General features: G+C 52.7%; 1 protein-coding gene across 7 annotated transcripts; it reads left to right on the forward strand.

Moving 5' to 3' along the window:
* Nucleotides 1-19: 19 nt before the first annotated feature.
* On the forward strand, nucleotides 20-23,072 carry Ctcfl (CCCTC-binding factor like). Of its 7 annotated transcripts, none has more exons than XM_010628796.2 (11): nucleotides 20-353; nucleotides 845-1,377; nucleotides 2,153-2,375; nucleotides 6,381-6,551; nucleotides 7,394-7,527; nucleotides 9,889-10,009; nucleotides 10,558-10,707; nucleotides 11,874-12,034; nucleotides 14,889-15,071; nucleotides 19,047-19,170; nucleotides 22,300-23,072. In XM_010628796.2, exons 1-11 carry the CDS (start codon nucleotides 320-322, stop codon nucleotides 22,428-22,430), a joined length of 1,965 nt encoding a protein of 654 aa, XP_010627098.1. In that variant the 5' UTR covers nucleotides 20-319; the 3' UTR covers nucleotides 22,431-23,072. The 7 variants fall into 7 exon arrangements, with proteins under 7 accessions (XP_010627098.1, XP_019063662.1, XP_010627102.1 ...); XM_019208117.1 differs by having other exon boundaries at nucleotides 22,303-23,072; XM_010628800.2 differs by having other exon boundaries at nucleotides 845-1,317.
* The last annotated feature ends 4,177 nt before the right edge of the window (nucleotides 23,073-27,249 follow it).

Genomic DNA, 27,249 nt, shown 5'->3' on the forward strand with positions numbered 1-27,249 from the left:
CCCCCATTCTCAGCGCCCCCTTCAGGCCCCTCCACTTCCCTCCCTTGCCCATCACCAACCCCAGGACTCTGTTTCCCCTTCAGGACCCCTCTACACCTTACCTACGTCTCTCCTTACTTTTCCTCTCTCCCATTTCCACTGTCCTACCCACACCCGTCTCTTCTCCCTCATCCCCCACACTTCTCTCCCAACCCCCACTCTCCCTCCTCCTCTTCCAGCCCCGCCCCATTTCTCCCCCTGCGCCTGCGCACTGTGCTCACCCTTGCGGTGGCGGCAGCGGCGGCTGCAGCACGAGGTGCAGAGGCGGAGCCCATGGTGTATGCGTGGGTGGGCACAAGGCCTTGCCTCCAGCGGTGAGGTTGCACCCGGGGGGTAGAGTGCCTCCCCCACCTGCTCTGCTGCCTTTTGTGCATAGGCGGACGGGGGAGCACAGCAACCCAGGGAGGGGAAGGCCGCAGCAAAGCACGCGCAGTGGGGGGGGGGGGACCCCTCAGCGGGGTCGCGTGTGAGTTGCTGCAGGCCACCAGGCCCAAAAGTACCAGGCCCAAAAGTGCCAGGCCTCACGGTGCTGGGCCTGCAATCGTGCACTATGGAAAGCCTCCCAGGGCACGGTATGCACCAGCCCAGAAAGTGCTCAGCCCTGACCCACTAGCATGCAGCGTGCATGGGCCACACCTGCACCTTCTAGAATCCTGGGCAGCGCCTGCAGCCTCAGTCCGCATAGCAGAGGCCTGGGGCAGTACAGGCAGCCCAGAGCTTTTCGAGGCCAGACCCTTGTCCCAGCATGGGCGGCCGTAAAAGCCCTGCAGCGCCCTGCAAGACTTTTTGCTTCTCTCTCCCTTAGGCCACATCACCATGGCAGCCCCCGAGTTCTCCTCAGCCCCCTCTAATGAGCAGTTCACAGGAATCAAAGAGCTAAAGGCAACACAAGAGAAAGGGCTGGAGGAGCCAGACAGGGTCCCGAAAGCGTTAGACCTGCACAGTGCTGCTCGTGAGCCCGAGGCCACCGGCAGCCAGGGGCCACTGCAGGCCCTGCTCCTGGAAGGGCAGCTGCAGCTGGAGCTGGTGGCGACCCCGGCCGAGGATGACAAGCACGCCCTGACCCTGCAGACTGTGCACTTGGCTTCGGGAGACCTGGGCCTGCTGAGTACGGGCTGGCTGGGCACAGAGCACCTGCAAGAGGTGCAGGTGGAGGTGCAGGAGGTTGGGGGTGTGCTGCCGGCGCTGCTGTGGCTGAGCGGGGAACCCCAGCAGAGCGAGCAGCAGTGTGTGGCCATCACTGTCCAGGAGGAGCTGTCCCCACAGCAGGAGCTGGAGGTGAATTTCCATCTGCTGGGGGAGAGCTTGGCGGTGGTCAAAGAAGACCCTAAGCCAGCGGTGAGCCTGTGGGAAAGCTCAGAGTTGACCAAGATACAGCTGGTTGGAATCAACAGCCCCTTACACACACACACACACACACACACACACACACACGCGCACACAGAGGAAATAAAAATTCTTTAAAACTCTTCCTTTGGAATGTAATATATGGATAACTCTATAATCACCAGCCTTACACACACACACACACACACACACACACACACACGCGCACACAGAGGAAATAAAAATTCTTTAAAACTCTTCCTTTGGAATGTAATATATGGATAACTCTTCCTTTGGAATGTAATATACTGTAAAAACAAAACTCCCCAGGAAAAACATAAGGGACCTTACATTTTTTTTGAGAGTTTTAAAAGCTATGTTAATTTGAATACTCTGAAGTGCATCGTATTTATTTTAATAGCTAGGTTTGCCACAAGAACCTTAAATAATTAAAACTCTTCCTTTGGAATGTAATATATGGATAACTCTTCCTTTGGAATGTAATATACTGTAAAAACAAAACTCCCCAGGAAAAACATAAGGGACCTTACATTTTTTTTGAGAGTTTTAAAAGCTATGTTAATTTGAATACTCTGAAGTGCATCGTATTTATTTTAATAGCTAGGTTTGCCACAAGAACCTTAAATAATTATGGTTTAAGCATTTTGATTGCAATGCATGGTCTTTAAATTTTGCTTTTATTTATGGCTCTGAGGTTCAAAGCAGAGCTTAATCACATTGAAATTAATACTCTTGCGTCTGCTTGAATGTTCATTCTGTTTTTCAGCTGGAGAAAGGTCAGGAGGGCCAGCTGGTGGCTGAAGGAGGAGGGGCTCAAACAGCAGAAGAGCAGCTCTTTCTGGTGGAAGCCAGGCCTGGAGATGAAGGAAGAGACGAAATTATTTTTACCGTTTCCACTTTAAACGTGGAAGAACAGAAAGAAAAGCCTGCACTGGGTCAAGCTAATATTGAAAAACCCAGCTCTACAAAAAGTCAGAGAAAAACAAATGGTAGGCCAGGCCATCTTGCCTAAGAAGCCCCATAGACGGGCTCTCATTCCTCTGTGGGAAAGTGGTGGAAATTGAAGTTTTATGTGGTTGACTTTTAGTTGCTTTCAAAACCTTAGGAAATGGGGAAAAATTTAAACTACTGTTCCAAGTTGTGAGTCAAGCCCAAAAGCGTTTTGTGTTCTGCACATAAAATGTTTTTAAAAACTCAGCGGAAGTGGAGGTGTACAGGAGGAGTGGTGCACACGCAGAGCAGGCCCAGTCTTGGGCTTCCCTGTCTGTCTCCCCAGGGGAGCGTTTGAAGGGTGTAAGTAATTTGAGGGTGGGAGATGAGCCCCACCCTCTAGAGGCACAAGCACAGGCTTCTGAGCCTGGACAAAGGATCCTTCTTGCAGGAGGGTTGGAGACCGGGAAGGAGGACTGAGGAGCCCTAAGAGTCTAGGCCATAGGTCCAGCAGCAGGAAATGATTGGTGCTGTGGTTTGGGGATCTGTGTGCCATGTGGGTCTGGACAGCTTTGCCATGGAAGAGGCCTGTGGGTGAGGGTGGGTGCTCAGAGGTGAATGGTCCTGCTTCGAGGGGAGGATTCTGAAGAGCTCGTAAAGCTGTATGAAAACCAGTTGCATTCCAGGAGCCCACAGGATACATTTGATCCCCAAAAATTATTTCTTTGGCTTGTTTAAAAAATTTCTCACTTCAGAAATCACATCCCCAATATCTCGGATTCAGGCTTGTTGTTTAAAAATCCTATTTGGCAACACTTGCATGATTCCCTTCCTCATAGCAAAGGGTGCCTGGGCTGGGAGGTGACACCATGGAGACAGGGAAGGTGCTGTCCCGCCCCATTTCTTTCATGTATGTCTGGAGTCATTCATTTAGGTTTCTTGGCTTGAAAAGGAGGCTGAGCTTATGGCCTCTTGGTTTATGGATCCTGCACACCATGGTGCCTATGTTGTCCTTTTTCCTCTTACTGTAAGAACATTGATTGTTGCCGGGATGGTGGTGCACACCTTTAATCCCAGCACTCAGGAGGCTGAGGCAGGAGGATCGCTGTGAGTTCAAGACCAGCCTGGACCCTGTCCCCCCCCAAAACAAAACAAAACAAAAAACAATAACAACAAAAAAATTTATTGTTTCAAATTATGATCCACTTTTTGTTTATTTTTTCTATTATCTCTATCCCAATCTTTATTATTTCTTTCTTTCTACTAGTTTTGGGTTTAGCTTTGTTTCCCTTTTCTAGGTCATCAAAGTGTAAAGTTAGGTTATTGACCTTGAATGCTATTTTTTAATGCTCATATTTCAGCTGAAAATGTCCCTGTGAGTACTGCTCTAGGCCACGGTATACCTTTTGATCATCCACGTTTTCATTTCCATTCATCTCTGATTATTTCAGTTTGCTTGTGATGTCTTCTTTGACCCCTTGGTCATTTGAGAGTACGTTATTTATTTATTTCCAAATTTCCTTTGGTGTTGATTTCTAATTTCATCTCATTACGGTCAGAGAAAATGTGATTTCTGTCATTTCAATGAGACTTGTTTTGTGGTTTGACCTGTGTTTTGTCCTCAAGAATCTTCCGTATGCACCTGTGAAGGATGTTCTGTTGTTGGGGTTGTGTGCTGTAGCTACCTGTTATGTCTCCTTGGCTTATGGTGGTGATGAAGTTTTCTATTTCCATTCTGGTCTTCTACATAGTTGTCTGAAATGTTTAAAGTGGAGTGTTGAAGTGTCCAACTACTACTGACTTATTTTTTTCCCTCTTGTGTCAGTTTTTGCTTTAGGTATTTTGGAGCTGTGTTATTAGGTGCATGCATGTTTATAATTGTTTCAGCTATGATAGATGGGCCTTTCATTATTATACTGTACCATTTTTGTCCCTTGTAACAGCTTTTGTCTTAAAGCCTGTGTTGTCTGGTATTAGTATAGTGTGCCTTAGTTCATGAACTTCATTCTTTTTTTTTTTTTTGAGACGGGGTCTCACTGTGTAGTTGAGACTGACCTGGAACTCATTATGTAGCCCAGGCTGAGTTCTTGAACTCACAGAGATCCTCCTGCCTCAGCCTCCCGAGTGCTGGGATTACAGGTGTGCATCACCACGCCCAGCTCATGAACTTCATTCTTTACATGATTCTGGTCCAAAACTGAATTAGACAAGAACTGGAGAAACTCAACTCAGTTCTCATCCAATTCGTTTTGCATCCAGAATTGTGGGAAGAATTAAGTTCATGAACCAAGGTACCACTATATAGACACTGCAGCCTTTCTTTCGTTACTCTTCCTGTGGAATTTATTTTACATCTACTTACTTTCTTCCCATTTGTGTCTGTGAATCTAAAATAGGTCTCATAGAAATCAGAGTGTTCTTCTCCTTCCATTTGGTTGTTGCTTGATTGGTAAATTTTCTGAAATATGTAAAGTCTGCGTTCTTTGCTTAGTGTGGTCACGGACATCCCTGCTAGTGACTGAACAAAAATATCTTTCAACACTTGAAACCAGAAAAGTCTCTTCAGCTCTAGCTGAGAAGCTCTTTGTCTTTGTTGGGCCTGGCCTTCCCAGGGGTCATCCAGGCAATTGACAGCTCTGCCTTAGCCTTCATTTCCTGCTTCCCGGGAGACTCAGAGGCAGCCAGAGGTGAGCACGTGACACCTTCTCCTGTGGTCCCTAAGCCCTGGGCGTGTCCGTAGCCTTCTGTATTCCCAGGAGTGCGCTGGAGCTCTTTGGAACATGCACACTGCTCCCCAGCTTTGCCTTCAAAGCTTTTCACTGTCTCTTTCCCTCGTTCGCCATTACTTATAAATGATTTACAAAACGGTCCCTTTCACCCCAGAAAGCCTCTTTTGCACTGAGTGCCAGGCTAAGCAAGACAGATGAAGGTGCAGCCTTTGAATTGGCCTTGCAGGGAGCCACCTCTCGGGTCACAAAACATAACTGTAATTTTTGTGAATGAGTTCCATTCCGCTCTCTCTGGTACTGGTGTTGTGCGTTTGAACTGTTATTTCAGAGGATACCACTGAGCTAGGGGATGGGGACCGGAGCCAGATATATTAAATCTCCACAGAGTTCTCTGTGTCCTGGGAGTCAGCCAGATTTTTTTAAGTATTCCTCTGGTTCCTGCAAGCTTTTGATTAGTTTCCGGTGTTCCCCCAAAATTGATTCTGACAGTTTTTGCCAGTTTTTTCATTGCTTTCCTGGAGGGATAACTTTTTGGAGTTCTTTACTAATTTTGATGGACAGCACAGCTATATTCTGCATTTAATAATTCTGGCATCTGAAGTTTGTGGTTCTGAGTCCTCTTTTTTTTTTTTCTTTTTTGCTGGCTTTTGCTTTAACATCTTGCTTATTCAGTCTGAGCTGGTTTTCTTCGAGGTGTCTGTGGAGATCCTTTGAAGCGTGGGGTGAAACAGTTCTCTGACAGATGGAGAATGTTAATTTCTGCCAATCAGGGATGGTCAAAAACCACCTTGACCAGGGCCCCTCTAGATTTGTTAGGAAACGTGGGTGGACCCCACATTCCTTCTTTGCAGCCATCGTTGTAAGGAAGATATTTTCAAACCCAAATTTAAGATAGTCACATACGGCTGTCAACTACTTTTTTCCTCCAGTGATGGAAATCAAACCGAGAGCTTTTTGTTTGCTAGGCAGTGGCCTGGCTCTGGGTTCAGATCGCACCATTCTGGATGGCGTTTGCCTCCCAGTCCCCGCAAGAAGAGCTGAGCACCTGCCCGGCCACACAGAAGTAGGCTTCTCAGGCACCTCTTCCCCCCAGCACCGTGTTCTGAATTGTGCGGTCTGCTGCTGAGAGGCAGCACTGTGCCCTGAGGGGAAGCCAGTTCCTCTACTGTGCTGAAACAGAGCTTGAACCGCACAAGGATGAGTTTTTGTTTTTGTTTTCTACCAAGATTTGAACTCAGGACCTTGCTCTTGCGAGGCAGGCGCGGTGCCCCTGAGCTAAATCCTGAGCCTGAAAGGATGATTTTTAGTCATAAAGATTCTCTCTCCTTCCTGTAGGAACAAAACAAATCTTCCAGTGCAACCTCTGCGTGTTCACGTCTTCTAGACTCTCGAGCTTTAATCGCCACATGAAGATTCACACCAGCGAGAAGCCCCACACGTGCCACCTTTGCCTGAAGACTTTCCGCACCGTCACACTCCTCCGGAACCACATCAACGCCCACACAGGTGAGGCGGCTGTGCAGCTCCCTGGGGAGTGGGGTGGGGCTGCGTGAGAAGGCAATTTGCCTTCTGTGGCTTCCATTACCTGTGGTCTGAACAGACCTCACGGGAAACTGCAGACATGAACAACTCTCCCTCTCTCTCTCTCTCTCTCTCTCTCTCTCTCTCTCGGTACCGGGGATCGAACTCTGGACCTTGCACTTATGAGGCAGTCAGCGGAACCACTGAGCTAAATCCCCGGCCCTGACAAATGAAAACTCTTAAAGTTTTAAATAATTCCTGTCACAGTACATTGTTAGAATTGTTCAGTTTTATTTCTAGCTGCTGTTCGTCTCTTAATTTTTGTCAGTCTCAACAATCATACTTGTCAGTTGTTGCTAGTCTCTAATTCATAAATTATTGATCACAGGTACATAGGTGTAGGGAAAAGCACAGTGCACACAGCTGCAATGGGCTCCGTGGGTTCCAGCATCCATAGAGCACCTTGGACGGATCCTGCAGTGGGAAGAGGCCTTGCTTGACTGGCATGGATTGTCTTATACTTTTAATTTTTCCTTTTTTCTGAAATTTCAACAAAAAGCATAGAATATTGCAGATATCCATCTCACATAAGTTCGCAGTACTTGAGGTTTACTGAGCTGCTTTATTTGAAAGCGTTTCGAGCCTGAAGTATAAATTATAAGTTATAAAATCCTTGGAAATGGTTAAGTCTTGTCTTAAAAGTACAAATCAGTCTGGGGATGCAGCTCAGTGGTAAAGAATGAATCTAGCACTACTGAGAACCCTTGGTTCTGTCTCCAGCACCACCACACAAAAAATCAAAATGTCTAAACTGTGTGACTTTACAGGAACCAGACCCTTCAAGTGTGGGGACTGTGACAGGGCGTTTGTCACCAGCGGAGAGCTTGTCCGGCACAGGCGCTACAAGCACACTCATGAGAAGCCTTTCAAATGCACCCTGTGCAAGTACGCGAGTGTGGAGGTAAGTCAGCGCATGGGACGCGCGGTCAGGGACCCCATTGTGAAAGAGTTTCTGCTTCTCACTTTCAAAAGAAAAGTATATTCCTTTTTGCCTTCCATTGCTAATTCGTGAAAATAATCTTTAAAGGTGCTCAAATTACAAATAAAATTCATTGTGCTCAGGAAGTTAATTCTAGGGGCAGGGATGTAGTCAGTGGCACCCGCCTGCCTTGCAAGCACAAGGTCCTGAGTTCGATTCCTGGTACAAAAAAAAGTAATTCTAGGATATGTCAAGAAGGTCTGTGTCTTAGTTACTTTTTCTCGTTACTGATACAAAATACCTGACACCCACAGTTAGGGGAGGAAAGGTTCATTTAGCTCACAGTTTGCAGAGGTTTCAGTCTATAACCAGCCAGCTCCAGGGCAGCGTGGCACTGCAGAGAAGAAACAGTTCATGGTGGGCAGAAAACAGCAAAAGCAAGCAAGGGCCAAGACGAGCCTCTTTCTGTCCCATTTTGTGTATCCAGGCTCCGGGGTTAGGTTGGTGCCAAACCAATCGGTGGACCCACTTAGTAATCACCACCCTTAATCCCAGCACTGCACCAGGAATCAGCCACAGGCTCCAGATCCAGGCACCTCTGAAAAAGCCCCACCTATGACCACCCGAGGCTTTAGGGGACACCTAGACACAGCCGTAACAGTCTGTCTCCTATTCTATGTCATACTCAGTGCCACAAAATTGAGGTGGATTTGCTGTAATGTAGGACACAGGAATTTCTGCCACAATTTTGAGACTTTCTCAGTAGCCCGTGGTCAGATACCAAGCATCCTGATGGCCATTTCTGGCCTTTTTCGTATTTTTCAGTGCTGGGGATTGAATGCAGGGACTTGGCAGTCACCCTGCCATCTAGAGAGAGAACTCTTTCTAAACTTCACTTACGTGCCTTGGTCATCTCTGCCTGGGTGTCCGCTTTGTGCCTTCTGACAGAATTAGCAGGGCACTAGACGAATCAGAGGTGGCATCTGACATTTACTTTCCAAAGCTGGCTCTGTTTGAGGGGTTCGGCTTGGTTTTAGGAAGAAAGGCCAGTCCTGGGTGTGAGCCCACTTGGGAAGAGAAAACCTCCAGCGGATCTAAGTTAAAGGGCACCAGGACTAAGTTTAAATGTAGTAGTGCCGCAACCCCATTTCATAAAATAGGGAATTTCACAGACAGGGTCACAATTGGAGTCCAAGGATTTTTAAAATTTTTCTGTGATTGTTGTTTTTAAACATCTTTCTCTCCTCTAAGTGAAAGGTTGTCTGGGTAGTACAAAAAGACGCAAAGCAGTGGCTTTAGAGAACAAAGGGGCCCCTGGATCCTCGGCTGGGAGCAGACCTCCGGTGATGGCAGGCGGTTCCAAGGATTTGCTTCCGGGTCAGAGCCTCTTGCGGCTCAGAGCTGGGCACAGCCCAGGTCAGACTGCTGGGCCCCAGCTCCCCCGCTGATGCCATCTTCCCCACTGGCCCAGCTTCCTAATCTTGCCTGCTGGTCTGTGCTAAGTCAGGGTGCACTGAGCGCCTTCTGTGTCATTTTACTTTCTAAAATATTCAAAGACTTTTTCTTAGACTTTAGAAGCTTTTCTTCTAAAAACCTGGCTCTTGCTTCCATTCTGAGGCCTCTGGTCTTGTTCTTCAGCTCGGCCCTGCTGGTGATCCCAGGGGGGCAGATGGGTCGCAGCCTTCCCTGGATCACAGCAGAACACCTGGGGCGTCCGGACCGCAGCTCCCACTGCGACCGCCCCGAGTTTCCTGCTAGAGGCAGATAAGGGCTGTCAGTGAGCAAGCAGGGTTGTGTGTCCAAGGCGTCCAAACCTGATGCTTTCTGCTGTTTGCTATCTAGTTGCTTGGGATATGTAATTGGCCAGATTAGAATGGTTTCTTCCACTTAAAACTTCTCCCTTCTGTGGAAACCCCCGACACCTGGTGTCCGCACTCACAGCAAGGGGTGCCTGTGCCACTCCGTGTCCTTGAGGACTGGGTCCTCAGGGCTCATGATGGTGCAGTGCATTTTCCCTGGTTCGAGATTTTTCACTTTATGGGAGAACAGTTCTGGCATTTGTGTTTCCACCTGCACTTGTGGCCTTGGACCATACGTATAAAACCTTGTGGCTTGGACAGCGAGGTTTCAGTCCTTGCTCCGTAGAGCGAAGTTGAATATCAGGGTCCCTTCTGACCGAAGTCTTCCTCTCAGAGGGTCTTGCGCTTATCCAGTGAAAAGCAGGTCGAGACCACAGAACACAGAAAGTAACGGCTCTTTAATCCAGTATTGGGAGTCTGGTTAACCTAAGTCTCTGCTGTAAAGCTGCCGCGAGTAACTCTCCCCCACCCGCGTCTATCCCAGGCCAGCAAGCTGAAGCGCCACATCCGCTCACACACAGGCGAGCGTCCCTTCCAGTGCCTGCTCTGCAGCTACGCCAGCCGGGACACCTACAAGCTCAAGCGCCACATGCGCATCCACTCAGGTGAGTGCCGTCCCTCCCCCACGGCCGGCGAGCCCGGGCTCATAAAGTCAGCCTGGGCAGCGGCAGAAGGAAAGCAGGGCCAGAGCTCACCCGGGCCTTTGGCTCTGCCCCTTAAGAGCCCTCACAAAGGCATAAATCGCGTGCTGTGCCCCAGTGACGCGCAGGCTGCCATGAAGCGCTGGCTTCTGCAGGGTTCTTGGTTGTTGGAAAGTCCACTTCTTAGCTTTAAAGCCAAGCACGCTACAAACTGCCGATTCCGTGACAGGTGTGCTGTAGTTGTGTCAGGAGCGTGTGTGTGTGTGTGTGTGCACTCGGCCCTCCAGAGCCCAAGGGTAGGAACCATGCGCTCCCGGAACCGAGGAACGCCGGGGTCAGGGAGGCCGCCCATGCAGATGGTGCGCGCCCAGCTGTGCGGGGCATCTGCTGCCTGGCCGGACTGGAGTGCCCTGGGGCCAGTCGGGGGCGCCAGCCTCCAAGAAGGAGGCGGCCTGGGATGAAGCTCCGAGGGGAGTCGTGCTCCAGAGGGTCATTTTGTCCTTGGTGCGCAGGTGAGAAGCCCTACGAGTGTCACGTCTGCCACGCCCGGTTCACCCAGAGCGGCACCATGAAGATACACGTCCTCCAGAAGCACGGCGAGAACGTGCCCAAGTACCAGTGTCCTCACTGTGCCGCCATCATTGCAAGGAAGAGCGACCTGCGTGAGTGGTTCGGCCTGCCCCCGTGCGGGCAGTCTTTGGGCACAGGGGCAAACTAGCAGAGCCAGCTGGCTGCTGCCAGGCCGGCCACGAGTGTCTTGCAGAGGTCCTGCGGCACCATCTGGCGGCCGTGCTGTAGAAGTGCATGCTCACTGCCGGCTCTGGGCTGGGCATGTCCCTGGGCATGTCCTTGTGGTTGAGATCCGAAGTGGCTGAGGGTCCCAATTGGAACCAGGACATGGTCCCCCTGAAGATAGGGTCCCGAGGTGGCCCCGTGACTCAGGGACTACACAGGACGGGGAGGATTCTCGTAAGGAGAGAATAAAGGAGCCTGGGAGCCTCACGGATTTGCTTCCGGATTCCCGGGTCTCCCTCGTGGGTGGTCTTTGTTCTTTCTGGAAATGTTAGCCCATCGTGATACGCACACCACACTAGCAGGAATGGAAATTCACTAGTCAGCCCTGAGACATTCCAGAGAGGAAACATCATTTCGAAATATTTCTGAAATAGCTACCAGAAGGGACTTTGGCAGGACACAAGGATGGCAAGCCAGTTGCTAGAGAGGTGGAGACTTCTGACACCACCACGGAGTGGTAGTTTATGCCTTGTGCGCCTCCGTGGCGGCTCTGTTAGGAAGCCTGGCCTTCTTCCTCTTGCTGGGCAAGACTGCGATCTGGGAGCGTCTGAGTGGGGACCACGAAGTGTCCCTCAGTCACGCAGCAGTCACCTGCTCCTACTCGGCTCTGCCACATGTTAGGATGTGAGCGGGAAGTGACCCAGATCCCAAACGAGCATCCGGGTATTTCCTGCCTCAAATGCAGTTTCTGCCTTGGTTCTGGGAGTCCCGTATCAGCCCAGACTCTGTTCGCCCCACGGTCAGCTTCTCAAAGTGCAGGGTTAAGTGTCTGGCCGGGGGTAGCCTCCACCCCGCACATACAGGATGTTAAACGAGGTTCCTGTGGGGGACCCTGGGTGGGTCTGGGGCTGCCACCCCAGCAGGGAGTGCCACTGGTGGCCCGTGGGTGGAGGCCAGGGATGCTGCTGAATGTCCTTCAGGGCTCGGGACTGCCCACCCACCCCACCAGGACACCCCATGGCTGAGAAGCCATGATTGAGGCCGGCCTGGCCGCCAGCTGGCCTCCTGCCCGTGACACCCCACTGCGTTTCAGGTGTGCACCTGCGGAACCTGCACACGTACCACGCCACGGAGATTCAGTGCCGCTATTGCCCGGCCACCTTCCACGAGCGCTACGCCCTCATGCAGCACCAGAAGACCCACAAGAACGAGAAGAGGTTCAAGTGTGAGCACTGCAGCTACGCCTGCAAGCAGGTGCGTGCCCTGGCCGCTTCTAGGGGTGGAGAAGAGGGACCCGGGAGGCGGGGAGGGCGGGAGAATCCCAGCAGGTCACGCTTTGCTGGAACAGTACGAGCGGAGCAGCCGGGAGCTGAGCGTTCTAGGCAGCGGCTGGTGGACTACGCTCGTACCCTTGAGGCCCTCGAGACGGTCTGGCTCCATACCAGCCAGACCACTGCCACCGTAACACCCACATGCTCTGCCCTTTTGGCTGTGTTGGCATTTGTACTTGGTGCCAGGCCACGGTGGTGCCCTGGCACAAACAGAAGCAGCGATGCCCACCCAGTGTGACTGGTGGCCAGGGTTGTCTACGCCTTCCTGCACTGGCCGCAAAGACAAGGCTGTTTCGTCTAAGAACGTTCTTGGAAAACTCTGAAACGTGTTGGCATTCTTAAATCTTGACCCTGAATACCTTGTTTTGAATACCTGTGTCTTAGTTACTCGCTGAGTTACTTGGTAGCGCCCCCAAGTGAGAGGGGGAAGGGTTTATTGAGCTCGCAGTGTGTAGAGGTTCCAAGGCAGGGGCATGGTAGAGGAGCAGCGCCCCGTGCAGGCCGGAAGCCAGGCTGAGCTCGGGGCCGGAGGGACCTGTACCCTTCCAGGCCTCGGCCCCAGGGACTCTCCCCACCCCACCAGGCTCCCCCGCTCCTCAGCATGGCATCCATCAGTGGACTCTGCCACTTTCGCACCGCCCTGACCCAGTCACCTCCCAAACACCCCCAGAGGCTCTGGGGGGCCTCTGGATCCGAAGCACGACATCCTGTGTGCCCCCGGGTGCCCTCCACAGCCCGTAGGCTTTCAGGAGGAAAAGTGACTTCCCCACCCTGCTGTCTCCACAGCGGAGAGCAGGGCACAGACCCGCACTGCCCACGCAGTTCTGGGGCATCTGGGAGGCGTTTTGATGACCATGAGGGACACAGCCCTGTCCCTCGAGGGAAACGTGCTACTGGTGATGGGCTGTCATTTCTCCAGAGACAGTCCGGCTCTGGGGAAATTGCTGTTCAGCCCTCTGAGCTCACAGCTTCCTGACCCTGGAGGACTTCTCTGGTGAGCTGCGGGGTTTAATCCACGTGATGAAGTATGTCGGTACTTCCACAAGTCCCACAGCCCAGTGCAGATATTTTCCCAACCATCTATCCATGTTACAGAATTGTGCCTGGGTGAAGTACGAGACAGGTAAATGGGTTTCCACAGAACAGAACAGAAAGTCGAGTGGCCTAGTTTCAGTTTCCACGAGGCAGCCAATTTTGAGTGTGTGTCAGGAATCGAACTCAGGACCTTGCACTTGCCAGGCAGGTGCAGTGCTGCTGAGCTACATCACTGGCAGTGCAACCATTTTTTTAAAAAGTTCCGCCTGTCGAGTTTTGGTGTACCATAAAGAACAACGACCATAATTATTTGGGGAAAAAAAACTATTAAAGGCTGCTTCCTTGTTGCATTGCACGTCCATGAGTCTAGATTTTCCTCCTATATTTCAGGGTCCCCCACCAGAGGGAGTAGAAGCAGAGATGGGGTTCCTTCTGGGTCCTTGTGATAGGGCTGTCAGATTTAGTAAATAAAACCCAGGACAGTTAAATGTGAGTTTCAGAGAAACAGGGAATGGTTTTGTACATCTCCAAGTCCTGCCTGTCCCTGCCTGCGTTTTAACTGGCAGCCTAACTGCCAAGAGGCACATTTGCTTTGTTGCCTGCACCTTTCAGAAACACGCTAACGTGTCGTCGGTTTATTTTTAAATGTATTGATACTTTTTTTTAACTTTAAAAATGATTTCCGGTTTCTCAGTCTGGATCCCTAACGCATTAAGTGCAAGTACCCGGTCGCCCACAAGATCAGACGCTCTCTGGGGCTGCCCTGCAGCGCTGGGTGCTCTCTGGCCCCTTCGTCCCTGACCCCACAGTGGGGACTGCAGGTAGCTAACGCTGTGACTACAGAGCGTCTGGGAGCGTCACAATGGGGTCCCGGGCCAGGACTCCGCTGAGGCCACTGGGTATCTGGGGGACAGAGAGCAGCCAGCATGTGATCCAGGTCGTGGTCCCAGCGGGGACTAGGGAGGGGACAGGGAGGCCACCGGAACATGTGTGAGAGGGGAGGAGCCTGCCCGGGAGCTGGAGGGGAGCGCTGGAGGGAGGGCTGTCAATGAAGCTGCTGACGGTGATGCGAAAGACCACGCATTTCATTAGCCCAGGCACAGCATTTCATTTCATTTTTGGTACCAGGGATCGAACTCTGGACCGTGTGCTTGCGAGGCAGGCGGGTGCCACTGAGCCACAACCCCCGCAGTCTCAGCATTTTAGATAAAACACCAGGCGTGAGCTCTGGGGTGACTTTGCCCTTACTATTGCCCGATTTCACAAGTTATTTAATCCTGCTTTTAAAAGCTTTGCTTGTTTCTTTGCTAAGAAAACTTATTTTCACCCTTATTTCACCAGCTCAATGGGAAGACCGCACATACTTTGTGAGAAAGTACAAGGGAAAATACTTGGATTCCTAACGTACCCATCCCCTGAATTTCAATTCTGAGCCTTAGATTTTGAAGTTGGCAGGTTCTGTCAGCCCTTAGCAAGCACGGGGGTTGCAGATGACTGTCTGGTAGATGTCAGGTACATCATCATGCCACCACCCCAGGTTGTCCCCCGGGAGGCGAGGGAGCCAGCCTCCAGTTAATTACAAGAGGGGGGCAGGTCTGTCCCCATGCATAGGAGAGATTTACGGTCCTTGGGGAGTGAGTTTGCAATAGTTTTGTTAGCCGCTTAGGAAAAGGCACTGTAGGGTAAATAATGTCTCCTGCTGAAAACCACCCCTAACCAGACCAGCCGTGCCCCCACCACAGGAGCGGCACCTGGCAGTCCACGTCCGCACCCACACCAGAGAGAAGCCCTTCACCTGCTCGGCCTGCCACAGACACTTCCAGCAGAAGTCGCTTCTGGACACACATTTCCAGAAACACCACGCTGTGGGTTTCCGCCCGACGGTCCACGAGTGCCCCAAGTGCGGCAGGGGCTTCTCCCGCTGGGTAAGGAGCTCACGCCCTCAGCAGGCGGCACACGGGGCCACACAGGAGAGTGGGATGAGAAAATCCCACCGGGACTGAAGGTGGCGTCTGTGGACCTTAAGGTCTTAGGGACACACCCGAGAGTTGGGGGCAGGTAGCAAATCCAGATACTCTTGGGGAAGTGCAGTCTGACACCCCGCGTGCCAAATCCTGCCCACAGCTTTGGGGAATCCACCTTGGCTCCTAAGGGTGTTATTTTCCACTTGTTCCTGTGAACTGGATTTGGGCTTCTTTACAGAGGGAATGTGATTTTCAGATATCTCTTAGATGTTCCGAGAATAGTGCTGTTGGGACCCTACCAGAAAATACGTTGCTTAGGTATATTTTGTCAGCACTGTGTTCACGCTCTGCGTCAGGCAGAGCCAGTTCCTCCCTGTTGCTGCGGCACCCACAGTTTAAAGGAGGTTTCTTTGCCTCACGCTTCTAGGAGTTTCAGTCCGGGATTGGCAGGCTCCCAGGGAGACCGGGCGCAGGAAGGGTCTGGGCGGAGAACAGCTGCTCTTCCTGTGGCATCCAGGAAGCAGAGGGGACGGGAAGCAGTGGGCGGGAGATGCCGCAACCCCAGGGGCCGCCTCTTCTGACCCGGCCCCACCTCATTCCACTGTGGGCTCCCCGTGGATTCGCCCACTCGTAGGTACAGCACCCCACGATCCCGTCACTTTGCGAAAGCTCAGCCTCAGGACATCTGAGCCTTTGGGAGGGGGCCATTCTGAATCTAAACTGTAAGGTAACAAATTATCTCAGAACTTAGCAGCTTAAAACCACAGGCATTTGGTTTCCAGACCCCTGTTTCCGTGGGTCCTCCTTACGTGGGTGTTTTGAGGCTGCAGGCTGGGCGCAGCTGCGGGTGTAAAGCCTCTGTCCCTGCCTCGGCCCTCTGCACAGGGCCCAATGTCCCCACAGCTCAGAGCAAGTGGCAGGACGAGGCCATGGCGCCCTCTGCCACCTGGTCCTGAAAGCGGTGCAGCGTTTGCCTCCACTGACTAGACAGGAATCCCACGGCCAGCACCTGCTCACGCAGGGAATGAAGTCCTTTTGAAAACAGGAGTGTCCAGGAGTTGGGGGCGTTGTAAAACCACGCAGATGCTGGATGCTCTCGCGTACTTTTATGAAGTTCTGAACTATCTCGAATCGACTTTTTGTGTGGGAAATCTTGTTTCTTTAAAGAAAACATTAGGGTAGCTGTGTTTGTCTGGATGGGGTACTGGGAGAGCCCTGGAATATTAACTCTCTTCACGAAATTTTCATATCCAAGCAGCAGTGGCACAGAGGCACCTCGACAAGCTGGTGTTGCCTAAGTGTAGAATTCTCAAGTACAAACTGCCCTTCCGAGTGAGCCTCAGGGAGAAGGCAGAGACTGAGTCCACTGCACTGTCGTTCAGCACGTGGTCTTGAAACTTTTTCTTCCATTCAAGAAAGCAAGATATAGGGGGAATGTAATTCCTAACCTACTAGGTGTCAGCTACACCGAGCTCATGTCCCCCAGAATGGTAGGATGAATTCTGAGGAACAGTGGAAGTTGAGTAGGAAAGATTTGTTGAGAGATAGCTCCCGTGAGACAGGAAGGGACCTTGAGCTGAGTTGCCACTGAGGTCCCTTCTCCAAGGTTGTTTCCTAGAGCAAAATCAGGAGGTGGGTACAAGGCGGGCGCAACTATATTCGACCAGTGAGGATAGCGGCTCAGCTAACAGCGATCGGAGAGCGGGGCAGGTTACACAGCCCGGCTGCGTGGAAGGGACAGAGGCATTTTGGGGAAGGGGTGTCCGATGCTCTGGCCGGTCACCTGGGTGACTGGTGTCCATCTGGATGAAGTGGACTGGGTGGAGCCGGTTCCAGTAGAGTCTCAGGTTTGCACTCTTCCCTCAGGGAAGCGTGACAGCCTGGCCATTGTGACTTTGGTCTCGAGGCCTGGCCTCCTTCAGAGGCGCCGCAGCCGCGGTTGCGATGGGTTCTCGTCCTCTACCGACTCCGTCCAGGGCCCAGCCCGTCTGCCTGCCTATTAATTTCCATCTAACTCAGCGCCTGTCATAAGCATATCTGCACTGTATCTAGAATGTTCAGAGAACTCTTACAGCTTGAGAATAAGACCACCACCCCAATTAAAAATGGGCAAAGCCCAGTGAAGAGCCTCTGTATAGACATTTCTTCTGAGGAGCCAGAGAACTCAGCAAGTACAGGAGAAGCTAACCGCATTCCGGGGTTGCTGGGGAGATAGATACATGTCTGGGCTGTGGAACAGGCAGCCGTGGGAAGTTGGGACGGGGAAGCGGGGGGCCTCGTGTGCTGCAGGTAGAATTAACATAGTGAAGCCGTCTTGGACAGTGGCGTCTTGACAAGATTTAACCTGGAGTCACCACAGGGCTCAGCAGTGCCGCGCCTAGATTTACGCCCCAATGACCTGAACACCTACACGCACAGGAAACAGCTACAGAACTGTTCATATCAGTATTAGTCCTGTGCACAGCTAGGTTGCAGCCTGTTCTTGCTTTGGAATATTACCCAGCCATGAAAAGGGCCACAGAAAGCCACACGTCATATGACCCACCTAGTGACACAGCCAGGACAGGCAAATTCATGGTGACAGAAAGTAGATTTGTGGCTGCCAGGATGAGGTATGGCTGCGAGTGGGTATGGAGTGCTCTGGGGGGAGGGAAATGTTCTAAAACCCATTGTGCCACTGCCTGCCCATTCTGGGAAATACTTAAAAGCCATACCTCTTAAGTGGATGACTTGCATAGTGAGTTACATGTCCACGGAGCTGTTTGGAGATGAAGGATGGCTACCCACTGGAATCCAACCTGATTCTTGAAAAGTACATTATTCAGGTTGCTGTCATTAACACGCAGGGCCCGTTTTTGCACCAGAGCCGCACAAAGCCAGACCCTGTCCTGCTCAGTGGGAACCCGGCCGGGGCTTGGGGTGGAGCCCGTCCTCTCTGGAATAGGGTTACGTTTGGCACAGGGACCTGTCACATCTGTGTGCCCCCGTGTGCTTCCCAGGAGGAGGAGGGACTGCTGCTTTCCTCCAAGGAGTCCCCCGCTCTCCGGAGCTGACACACAGCTGTCCTGGGGACCGGGCTCTGGCCGACCCTTCCCGTGAAGGGCCTGAGAGTCCGCGTTCCCAGCCCTGGCCACACAGCTCCTTCTGTGCAGCGCCCACCAGAGCCCCGAAGGCGGCCGGACGGCGTGGGTGCTCTGGCACTGTTTGCCAGCGCCGTAGCCCAGGTGGCGCTGTGGAGACCGGTGACCTCCTCCCACTCGTGTCCACCCGGCTCTGAGCCCATGAACCCAGACAGTCCTGGTCAGAGTGGTTGAGTGGGGTGCTGGGTGGGAGCAGCATATTGTGCACTGTACAGGTAGCAGCCATTTCCTAGCTGATCTTAAATTACCATAAGTGTTCAGAAATAAGATGTGAGGGGCCGGGGATTTAGCTCAGTGTGCCGCCTCCTGCCTTGCAAGTGCAAGGTCCCAGGGTCAATCCCCAGTACCAAAAAAACAAAAGCGGGCATCGCTGACAGGCGATTCTAATGTGATGCCCTAATCCTGAATGCTGTATACAGTTTTAAAAGCAGCCACCCGCGTCTTCGGAGGTCCGTGAGCTCTGGAGAGGGGGCTCGGTCTGAGCTACCCAGCACCTTGCAGCCGTGATAGCGACTCCGACACCAGGCTTCCGGTCCGACATCCGTTTTCACGTTACAGGGTACAGGAGCGCTCTAGAAAATGAATTTGGTATCCTCGTTGGTTTGTATTCCTCAGAACGGAGCACGCTTGCTTCTGGCTCACCCTAAACACGGTGGGAAGGGGCACGCTGGAAACAGGCGCTGTCGTACGAGATCCGTCCGGGTGTGGGGCCCACCGTGCTCCCCTGGCCCTAACCGTGTGTCCGGAAGCCGCCCGGAGCCGTCGCTCACCCTGTGTCCCGTGTCGTCCCCCACAGAGTAGCATGCACAGACACTCGGAGAAGTGCAGCGCGGCGCAGGGGACATCGGCCACCTCAGGGAGAGGAGGACGGGCGGAAAAGAGAAAGCAGGAAGCCCGCGGAGACGCAGGAGAGGACCACGGTACTGCATTTTAAACGCACTTCTTTGACAGGGATTTTCTAGTTGCAAATTTTCCTGGGCCCTGAGGTGGATTCGTGGGAGGGGACAGGAAGCCTGCGCGTCTCCCAGGCAGCGGGAGGCACCTGCGTGCCCCTCTGGGGAGGCTCGGGCGGGACAGCTCCTTGCTGCATCTGCCGGTTGGTTCTGGGGGACACACGGGACACAGAGGGGCCCTTAGCGCCTCTCAGGGTGTCTGTGGGGATGAAATGGGAGTCAGTGTGAATCCTGGGGTGCAGTCAGCCCTGCTTTCGTGGCGGGGGGACGGCGCCTGTGATGCTCCTCCGGGCGCTAGACGGTTGCCCGAGGCTACAACAGACAGGTGCCTGGCTGAGAACAGCAGCGCCTGAGCCCTGCCGTGCGCGTGGGCCACCGCCCCCAGGACTGCTGCTCCGCGTCCCTCCTGGCCCCTCAAGCTGCTGGCGGCTGCAGTGGCCTTGTCCCTCTGATCGCTGCCTCCTCCCATGGGGCCACTCCCTCTCGGTCTGCGTCTCCCCTTGGTGACACCAGTCTCGGGGTGGAGACTCGACCTGGGAAGTCCCCGGTGGTCCTACCCCAAAATCTGCCCCTCTCTGCAGATGGGTCGGGGTTGGCGGGCGGGAACTCTGAGTACCCGTGACTGGCTCTGCCCCGCCGCCGCCCGGACGTCTCACCCTGGCCAGTCTCCCCCTGGGGATGCTGGGAGCCAGACCAGCTCACCGCACACGCGGCTCCCCGCCCTCCGTCCCAGCCTCCACCCTTGACCCGCAGCTGTTCTCACTGTAACGCGGCCCTTCCTTCCCTCAGACTCCAGGCTTCTGTGGAGGGTGGGTGCTGCACGTTTGAGCCGCAGACCAACACGAATACCTGCCCGGCATCAGCAGGGCCCCTCACTGTTGGGGATACCCGGACAGTGCCCGTCGTCTCCCTGAGGCGGCCACGGCCAGCAGCTTCCTCCCTCCTGCTGCCAGCACGCAGGGCTCCCGCCCTTGCTGGGGTCTCGCCCACCCGGCAGGGGAGCTGGGGAGAGACCGAGGGGTCCCCAGGCCCGTCCCCCTCTTCTGCGGTCCTTAAGCACAGAGCTGAATGGCGGGACAAAGGTCCCCAGCACCCCATCCTGTAGGCTCTGTGTGGCCCCCGCCATGGGTCTCCAGCAAGCGTCCCTCCCCGACTTCCACTTCCTGCCTCTCCTTAGGACCTCTTCCCCAGCACGGGGGCCCTGGGTTTGCTGCTCTGAGGGATCCTTTGTGGGGTTCCCCCAGAGTCCTGCCATCCTCAGCCTGGTCCTGGGCTCCTCATCAGGGCTGCCTACTGTGGACCAAAGCAGACAAACCCGTGCCCAGCCTAGCTTGCACTTGCCCTTACAACCACAGGACCTTTGAATGTTCTCTCCTCCTCTCTCGTGCCCACTTGTCCCCTCCACCTGGGCTTTCCTGTCAGCCTTAAACAGAGTCTAAAGAAGAATGAACACTGTGCTTGCTGTCTGTTCCTCCTGGTTCTGGGGCTGGACTCACCTGACTTGTGCCTTCATCTCAGTCCCGCCTTCCTCTCCTGTCTGCCTCCTGTCCCTGCAGTCCCGAGGGCCCTGCCCTCCCCTTGGCCACAGCAGCTGCCCTTCCTCTCCCCACCTTCCGCCCACAGCTCCCTCCCCACCGTCTTCCGCAGTCAGCCGGTGTCCACGGCTGTACCCGCGCCGCTGGGCCTTCAGCCGTGCCCACACCCTCTCCGAGGCTTCAGCTATGTGCCAACCATGTGCCAGCGCTGTCTCAGCCCTGGCTCCTCCAAATACCACCGGCCTTTACCCAGCCCTGGCCACCCCTCCAGAGCCACGAAGGAACCTTCGGATGCCGCATCCGGCCCCTCCCACCTCACCACCACCCGCAGCCCCGTCCTCTGCCACCCTGTGCTCCACAGACCAGGACCAGAGAGGCCCACCCACCCCCACCGCTCCTCCCTGCCTGTCCTCGCCGTGCCAGGCCGTCCTGTCCTTCCCTGGGGTGCACGACGGCTGCACGGCTCGCCGCTCTCCACACTGAATGTGTTTCTGTAATTACCGAGTCACCCCTTCCACGTAGTCTTCCCTGGTAGGCTGGATGGTTTGGGACAACTTTTGAAAGCTGGTGACATTTTGACAGTGAGGAGCTGGGGACAGGAAAATACCCCACCTTACCCCAAAGTCCTGGGGCCGCTTCCTCGTCCTGAGTGGGGCTGAGCATCCAGCGCTCCCTGGACCCTGGGCTGAGGCTGGAGAACAGAGTTTTAAGGGGACCCCCAAGTTTCTCCTCCCCTTACCTGGCTCCTTGGCAACATGACTCGGGCCAGGATGTGCTGGGCGCCCAGGGCGCTGCTGGCTCGGAGCCGTCACCCTCCGGTGAGGGGAGGCGCCTGCCGTTCACGCGGCCCCCATCGTGTCCCCAGCATCGTGAGAGCCAGCGCCAGCAAAGCACACTGGGCTGCGCATCAGGATCCCGGTGACCTCAGGGACCCAGGACTTGGTCTCCTCTCCACTGGGCATCTCCGCCTCACTAGTCCTTAAACAGAGCTCTGCCAGCTACTGCCCTGCCGGCAGCCACCCTTCCGAATGGAAGTGTTGATGTTTGTTCGCAAGAGCTGTGTCTGCCCCTCCCGCGAGCTTAGAAAAGCAGGGGCAGAAATTCTTCCAGCCCGCTGAGCCCGCATGAGAGGCAGCAGCATTCTCGAGGGTGTGGTTCCACGCGTTCTCGGGAAGTAATGCAGGAAAACGGGTGCAGGGCGGACGCGTCTGCCTTTACACTCTTCCCTCTGTCCTGACTGCGTGGTGAGGAGGTGGCGGCCAGGCCAGTGCCTCGCGGGACGTGGGAGCCCGAGTGAGAGCTTGGTCTGTGCTGGTGGTGGAGGCACAGGTGTCGGGCGAGTGACCGCCGTTGTCATTTCAGCCCTGTGGCTAGTGACACGGGTGAGCAGCTCGGCCACCTCAAGCAGCGCCACACGCGGGTGGCCCTGTCTGGGCACAGACCGGGTTGTCACGATGGAAGAGGGGTGCCCTTGGCCCGCAGGGCCCGACGGACTCCCTGGCTCCAATTTCTTTTGCTTTCCTCTCTTCTAAATTTGCTCCTGTTGTGTCTTTTTCCCAAGAAGCCACCACGGAGGAGGGACAGCTCCAGGCCGAGGCCGCTCCCACTGACCACAGAGAGGCCACAGCCGAAAGTGGGGTCCCGGAAGGAAACTTGAGCTGCGAGGTGATCTTCGACATGATGGTTAAGTGACGGGGATTCCTTTCTGTAGCCTCTCACTCCCCAAACAAGTTAAAAATTGTACCGTCTTTGTAACAGGTGCTAGTTACGGCTTTTCCAGAGTTTGCAGCAGTGTTTAGGATTGTTTGCCCATTTGAGGATAAATAGTTCCAAAACGAGTGGCAGATGTTGTAGAAAAAACATAAACCTTTGAGAACACCCACACCTATGAATTCACTTAATTCTGACAAAGGTGGCCCCAGGAATGGTGATCATTTTGGAGAATAATTATCTCCACAGTAGATCAAACCGGCTGCGCTTCAGCAGACAGCCAGGGCTGGAAAACTTTTAATTTGAATTGTACGCACTTGCAACATTTCTAATATTATGGTTTTTATACATTAAAAGACTAATTTTTTATCCTTTTCCCACAAATGAATTTTCCATTAAATTTAAAGCTACCACAATGCTTTTAATTAGCTCTAAATTCAAATGATTTTAATGTTATTTTTAAAAGTGAGAAATTAGACTACGACAAAGTCATGAGTTACATGTTTTTACTGCAATGTAGGAGGGAGGCTCCACTCGGAAGTTTTATTCTCTCTTAATTGTATTTTTGGCAGTTAGGAAATTGCCCCTGGTTATATTCCATTATTTTTTATTACTACTTCAGTCTGTAACCCACTGCCTTTTGTGTGTGTGTGTGTGTATTTTTAAGACAATAGGCAGAGGGACAGAAACATAAAAAATCTGACACTAAAAGGCCATCCCTGGGAGGAGTCGGTACTAGGACCCTCAGTGATACAGGAATTGTTCAGTTTGATTCTCTGCCAGCAGGCAGTGGCCGAGATTAACCAGGACTGGTCTGCACAGAGCCAGGGTGCCCCTCTCTGTCCACAGCACTTTTGCTGTGAACCCTCTGACACCCCTGTATTTCAAGATTATCCTAAATTCAGATTTTTCACATGTTGGTCCCTCGTTAAAAATATCCCAAGTTCAGAAACCCTGTACAGAGTGACCATGTGGAAAAAATTTCCCAGCCAAAAGGGCATCGTGTATTCTCTCTGTGCCCCCAGATTAATTAACTTCATAGCACAAGACTTTATTTCTGCGGTCTGATGTATGATATATTGTTGTGACTGTCTGAATTTTCGTGATAGTTTCCTTTTTCTTTTTTACTGTTGTTTAAAGATGTTTTGCATAACTCAATAAAATGAAATGGCTTAAAATGGCTGCCTTTGTTCTGTGTGAATGATGGTCTTTAAAAATGTCTTCTTTCTCTAGAGGAGAAAGGGAACCTAGAACAGCTCCAGTACAACGCAATCCCATAGTTCTTTAGAAATGTAAAGTAGATTTCCCATGGGATCCAACATCTCTGGGCTTTGACCTCAAGAACGGAAATCACAGCTTCAAAAACAAATTTGGAAATCCCTGTTCTGACAGCATCATTCACAGCAGCCAAAAGGTAGAAGCAACCCAGATTCCATCTGTGGGTGAATAAACAACCTCACTGTGGTCTGCATGCACAGTGGAACATTATGCAGCCTTAAAGAGAGTGGAAATCGTGCTGCAGCATGAAGGAACTTGAGGACAGTTTCCTGAGCGAATTGAGCCAGTCCTGAAAGGACTAACACCATGCTGTTCCTCTCACTGTGAGGTTCTAGGGCCTGGGGAGGGGCCGTGCGGAGTTAGGGTTTAACGCAGAGTTTTCGTTTTGCAAGATTCAAAGTGCAGAGCCCACTTGCTGGTGGGAGAGGCGGTCACCGTGCACTGCCTGCCTCCCTGATCCCCCCAGTTGCACTGGCTCCTGCTCTCGCTGATGCCCGGAACAGCTCCCTCAGTGGTGCCCTCTGCCAAGCCCTGCGTGGCGCCAGCTGACAGCAGCCCAAAAGCTCTGCAGATTGAGCCAGGACAAACCTCTCCTCCTCCAAGGGGTGGGCGTCAGGTATGGAGCTTCAGCAAGGAGGAGGTGGGTAGGACACAGCTGCATGACAGTGATCCCGATGCCTGCTTAGAAATGGCTCAGATGCATTGGATGTTACACGTGGTTTACAGCAATTAAAATACATTTAAAAACTTCAGAACAGATACTATGAAAGACATGTTTTTAAAATATAAGCGTAGGGCCAGGGATTTAGCTCAGTGGTTCCACAGTCTGCCTTGCAAGCTCAAGGACCCAAGTTGGATCCCCGGTACCAAGAAAACAAAAAGCAAAAACCCAATAAAATATAAGCTTAGTCGATATCTAAACAATAAAAATTCCTTATAGAGTTGGGCACAGTGGAACATGCCTATAATTGCAGCACTCTGGGAGGCTGAGGCAGGAAGATCCCACGTTTGAATCAACCTGGGCAATTTAGTAAGTTAGACCTTGCCTCAAGAAATTAAAAGGACTGAGCAAGATATGGATCCAGCCGAGGCATCCATCATGGAGTGAATGGATGGCCGGGGATTTAGCTCAGTGGTGCTGCCACCTGCCTCGCAAGCACAAGGACCCAAGTTCAAGCCCCATTTCCAGAAAAAAAAATGGATAAAGAAAATAGGGCACATTTACACAGTGGAATAGTATGCAGCCATAAAAAGGACAGCATTTTTTTCATTTTCACAGAAAGTAGGATGGATCTGGAGAGCATGTTGAGCAAAATCAGCCAGAGTCGAGGACAGGTGTCACATGACTGTCCTTAACGTGCAGAATCTAAAAGGCTGACAGGAGTAGAAGGGAGACTGTTACTGGGCAGGAGGAAGAGGAACGGGAGGGGTGTGGGCGTCACCCAATGCAGCACGTACATTAAAACCCCAAAATCATGACGGGGGGGGGGGGGGGATGGAACAAATGAGCAATTCCAGCTATTCCAATCCTTCATCCTAATGCCGAAATACTTATTTTCCTCTCCTGGTGAACTTTTGGCAATTTTTCTGAACTTTTTGTGCCACTGCTTCCAAAATTGCTGAGGATTCAGAACCTTCCTCTTGGCCAATGAGTATCCAAACTCAACCACGAAAAGAGGGGGGGGGGGGGGGGGGGAGTGCAGCGTGGCTGGGAAAGGATTAAGGTACTTGCACGCTGACCAGCCATACATAAAACTAAATAAAAAATCTTTGAAAAGTGAAAAGATTTTTTTAGGGAGGGGCAAGGGACACAGCTCAGGGCAAAAAGCCTCTGGCTTCGAGCCTCAGCCCTGGAAAAAAAAAACTTTACAAACATTTATAGGAAATATTGTTTTTCATACGTAACAATGAGCGATTACATGGACCAAAACCTCGCTGGGACGTTGGCGTCTATGCTGCTCTGTGCTGAGTCCCCGCAAACGCCCGGGCAGGGGTGACCAGCTCCTGCCTAGCTGGGAGCTCAGCCCCGGGGGAAAATGGAAGCCGAGCCCGCAGTCCCCGCAGTGCCCACAAGGGGGCGGGTGTTTCTTAACCAGCACTGACAGGTTCTCTCCTCCAGACTGCAGTGAGGAAGCCCGACTGCAGCTAAAGGGAACTGAAACGGGTGGTCTCTAACCCTTGTGGGGATTTGCTAAGGGAGAGACTGGGGTCCTGACAAATCTGGAAATGGGGACGCTGGCCGGCTCCATGTCCTGGGATGCTCTGTGAGAGTCCCCTTCAGCACACCAGAGAGCTTCGCGATCCCGCAGGAGAGCGCTGTGGATATGCGCGCCTCCTTCCAATGGCTCTGTTTTGCGGACAGGGCTTAAATCACATCGCTCGACACCAGTTTTGCTGTATAAAGGGTGCTCTCAAAAAAGCCTGAGACCTGGCTGGTGCGTGGTGCGGCCTGGGTCCCTGAGCTCAGCCCTGGCAAGGCTGCAGGCTGAGGGCATCTCCCTGAACAGGAAGTGACTGTGTCCGGTTTGACAGCCTGGCTTTGGCACAGCAAGAAGCTCTCATTTCCCAGGTATCGGGTCCAGCACACATGTGCAGATCTCTTCTAAACAGCCCTTGTATCTACAGTGCAACCATCAGTTTATTTTATTTAATTTTGGGGGGGTTTTTGTCTTTTGAGACAGGGTCTCACTATGTAGTTCAGACTGACCTGTAACTCCCTGTGTAGCCCAGGCTGGTCTCGAGCTCACGGTGATCCTCCTGCCTCAGCCTCCCGAGTGCTGGGATTACAGACAGGTGTGCGCCACCTCACCCGGCCAACCATCAGTTATTAACGGGCATGGCGTGGGGGTGAGGACTGAGTGTCAGCTTGGACTTTGGCATCCACCCGGGGAACGGTGGAGCAGGTTCCTGGGTGTCTGGGTGGGGCACGGCCCACGCTCCACTTACCAGCCACCACGACTAAGCGGTTTTGCTTTGCCACTCCCACACGGTGCTCCTACCTTAGAGCGCACTGACCGTGGACTCGACCCCTGGAAACGGTGAGCCAAGTCGGACCTTTCCTCTTTTCTACTGTGGGTGTCAGATAGCGCGGGTGCCAGCAACAGGAAAGCTGACGGATCCAACGGGCCCTGTTCCTCCTACATAAGCACGTTCAGTTGAGCCCTGAGAACACGTGCCTTGGTGAGTAGGATATTTCTACACTTTCCCATCCTTCTATTGCAGTTTGTTTTCAACTGGGTGTAGCAGAGAGAAACTTGGACGGCTGTCACTTAGGGCTCCTTCCCAACGCGTGGCTATGATTATGAGCCCGGCTCCTACAAATCATTATCTTTTAAAGTAACACACGCTTTCTGGTTTCAAAAAAGTGTATAGGCCTACATTTCTATGCAGCGCAGATAGAGCACCGTTTAGGCAGCTCACAGTGCTTTTCCAGGCAAAGTGCGTCATGTGTAAGACCGTAACCGAGCCCCGGGGGCGGGCACGTCTCCACACAGGACGATGCGGACAAAAGAGCAGCAAGCAG

This window comes from Fukomys damarensis, unplaced genomic scaffold (assembly GCF_012274545.1).
Source record: "Fukomys damarensis isolate Sample0158 unplaced genomic scaffold, DMR_v1.0_HiC HiC_scaffold_22, whole genome shotgun sequence".
NCBI classification, from domain to species: Eukaryota; Metazoa; Chordata; class Mammalia; order Rodentia; family Bathyergidae; genus Fukomys; species Fukomys damarensis.

What these genes read in the sequence shown, in the direction of transcription:
- Ctcfl (XM_010628796.2), top strand. Translation starts at nt 320, where the DNA reads ATGCGTGGGTGGGCACAAGGCCTTGCCTCCAGCG. An exon ending in GCAAGTACGCGAGTGTGGAG is followed by an intron (nt 7,528 to 9,888) that starts GTAAGTCAGCGC and finishes CGTCTATCCCAG; the next exon opens with GCCAGCAAGCTGAAGCGCCA. An exon ending in GCAGCTACGCCTGCAAGCAG is followed by an intron (nt 12,035 to 14,888) that starts GTGCGTGCCCTG and finishes CCCCCACCACAG; the next exon opens with GAGCGGCACCTGGCAGTCCA.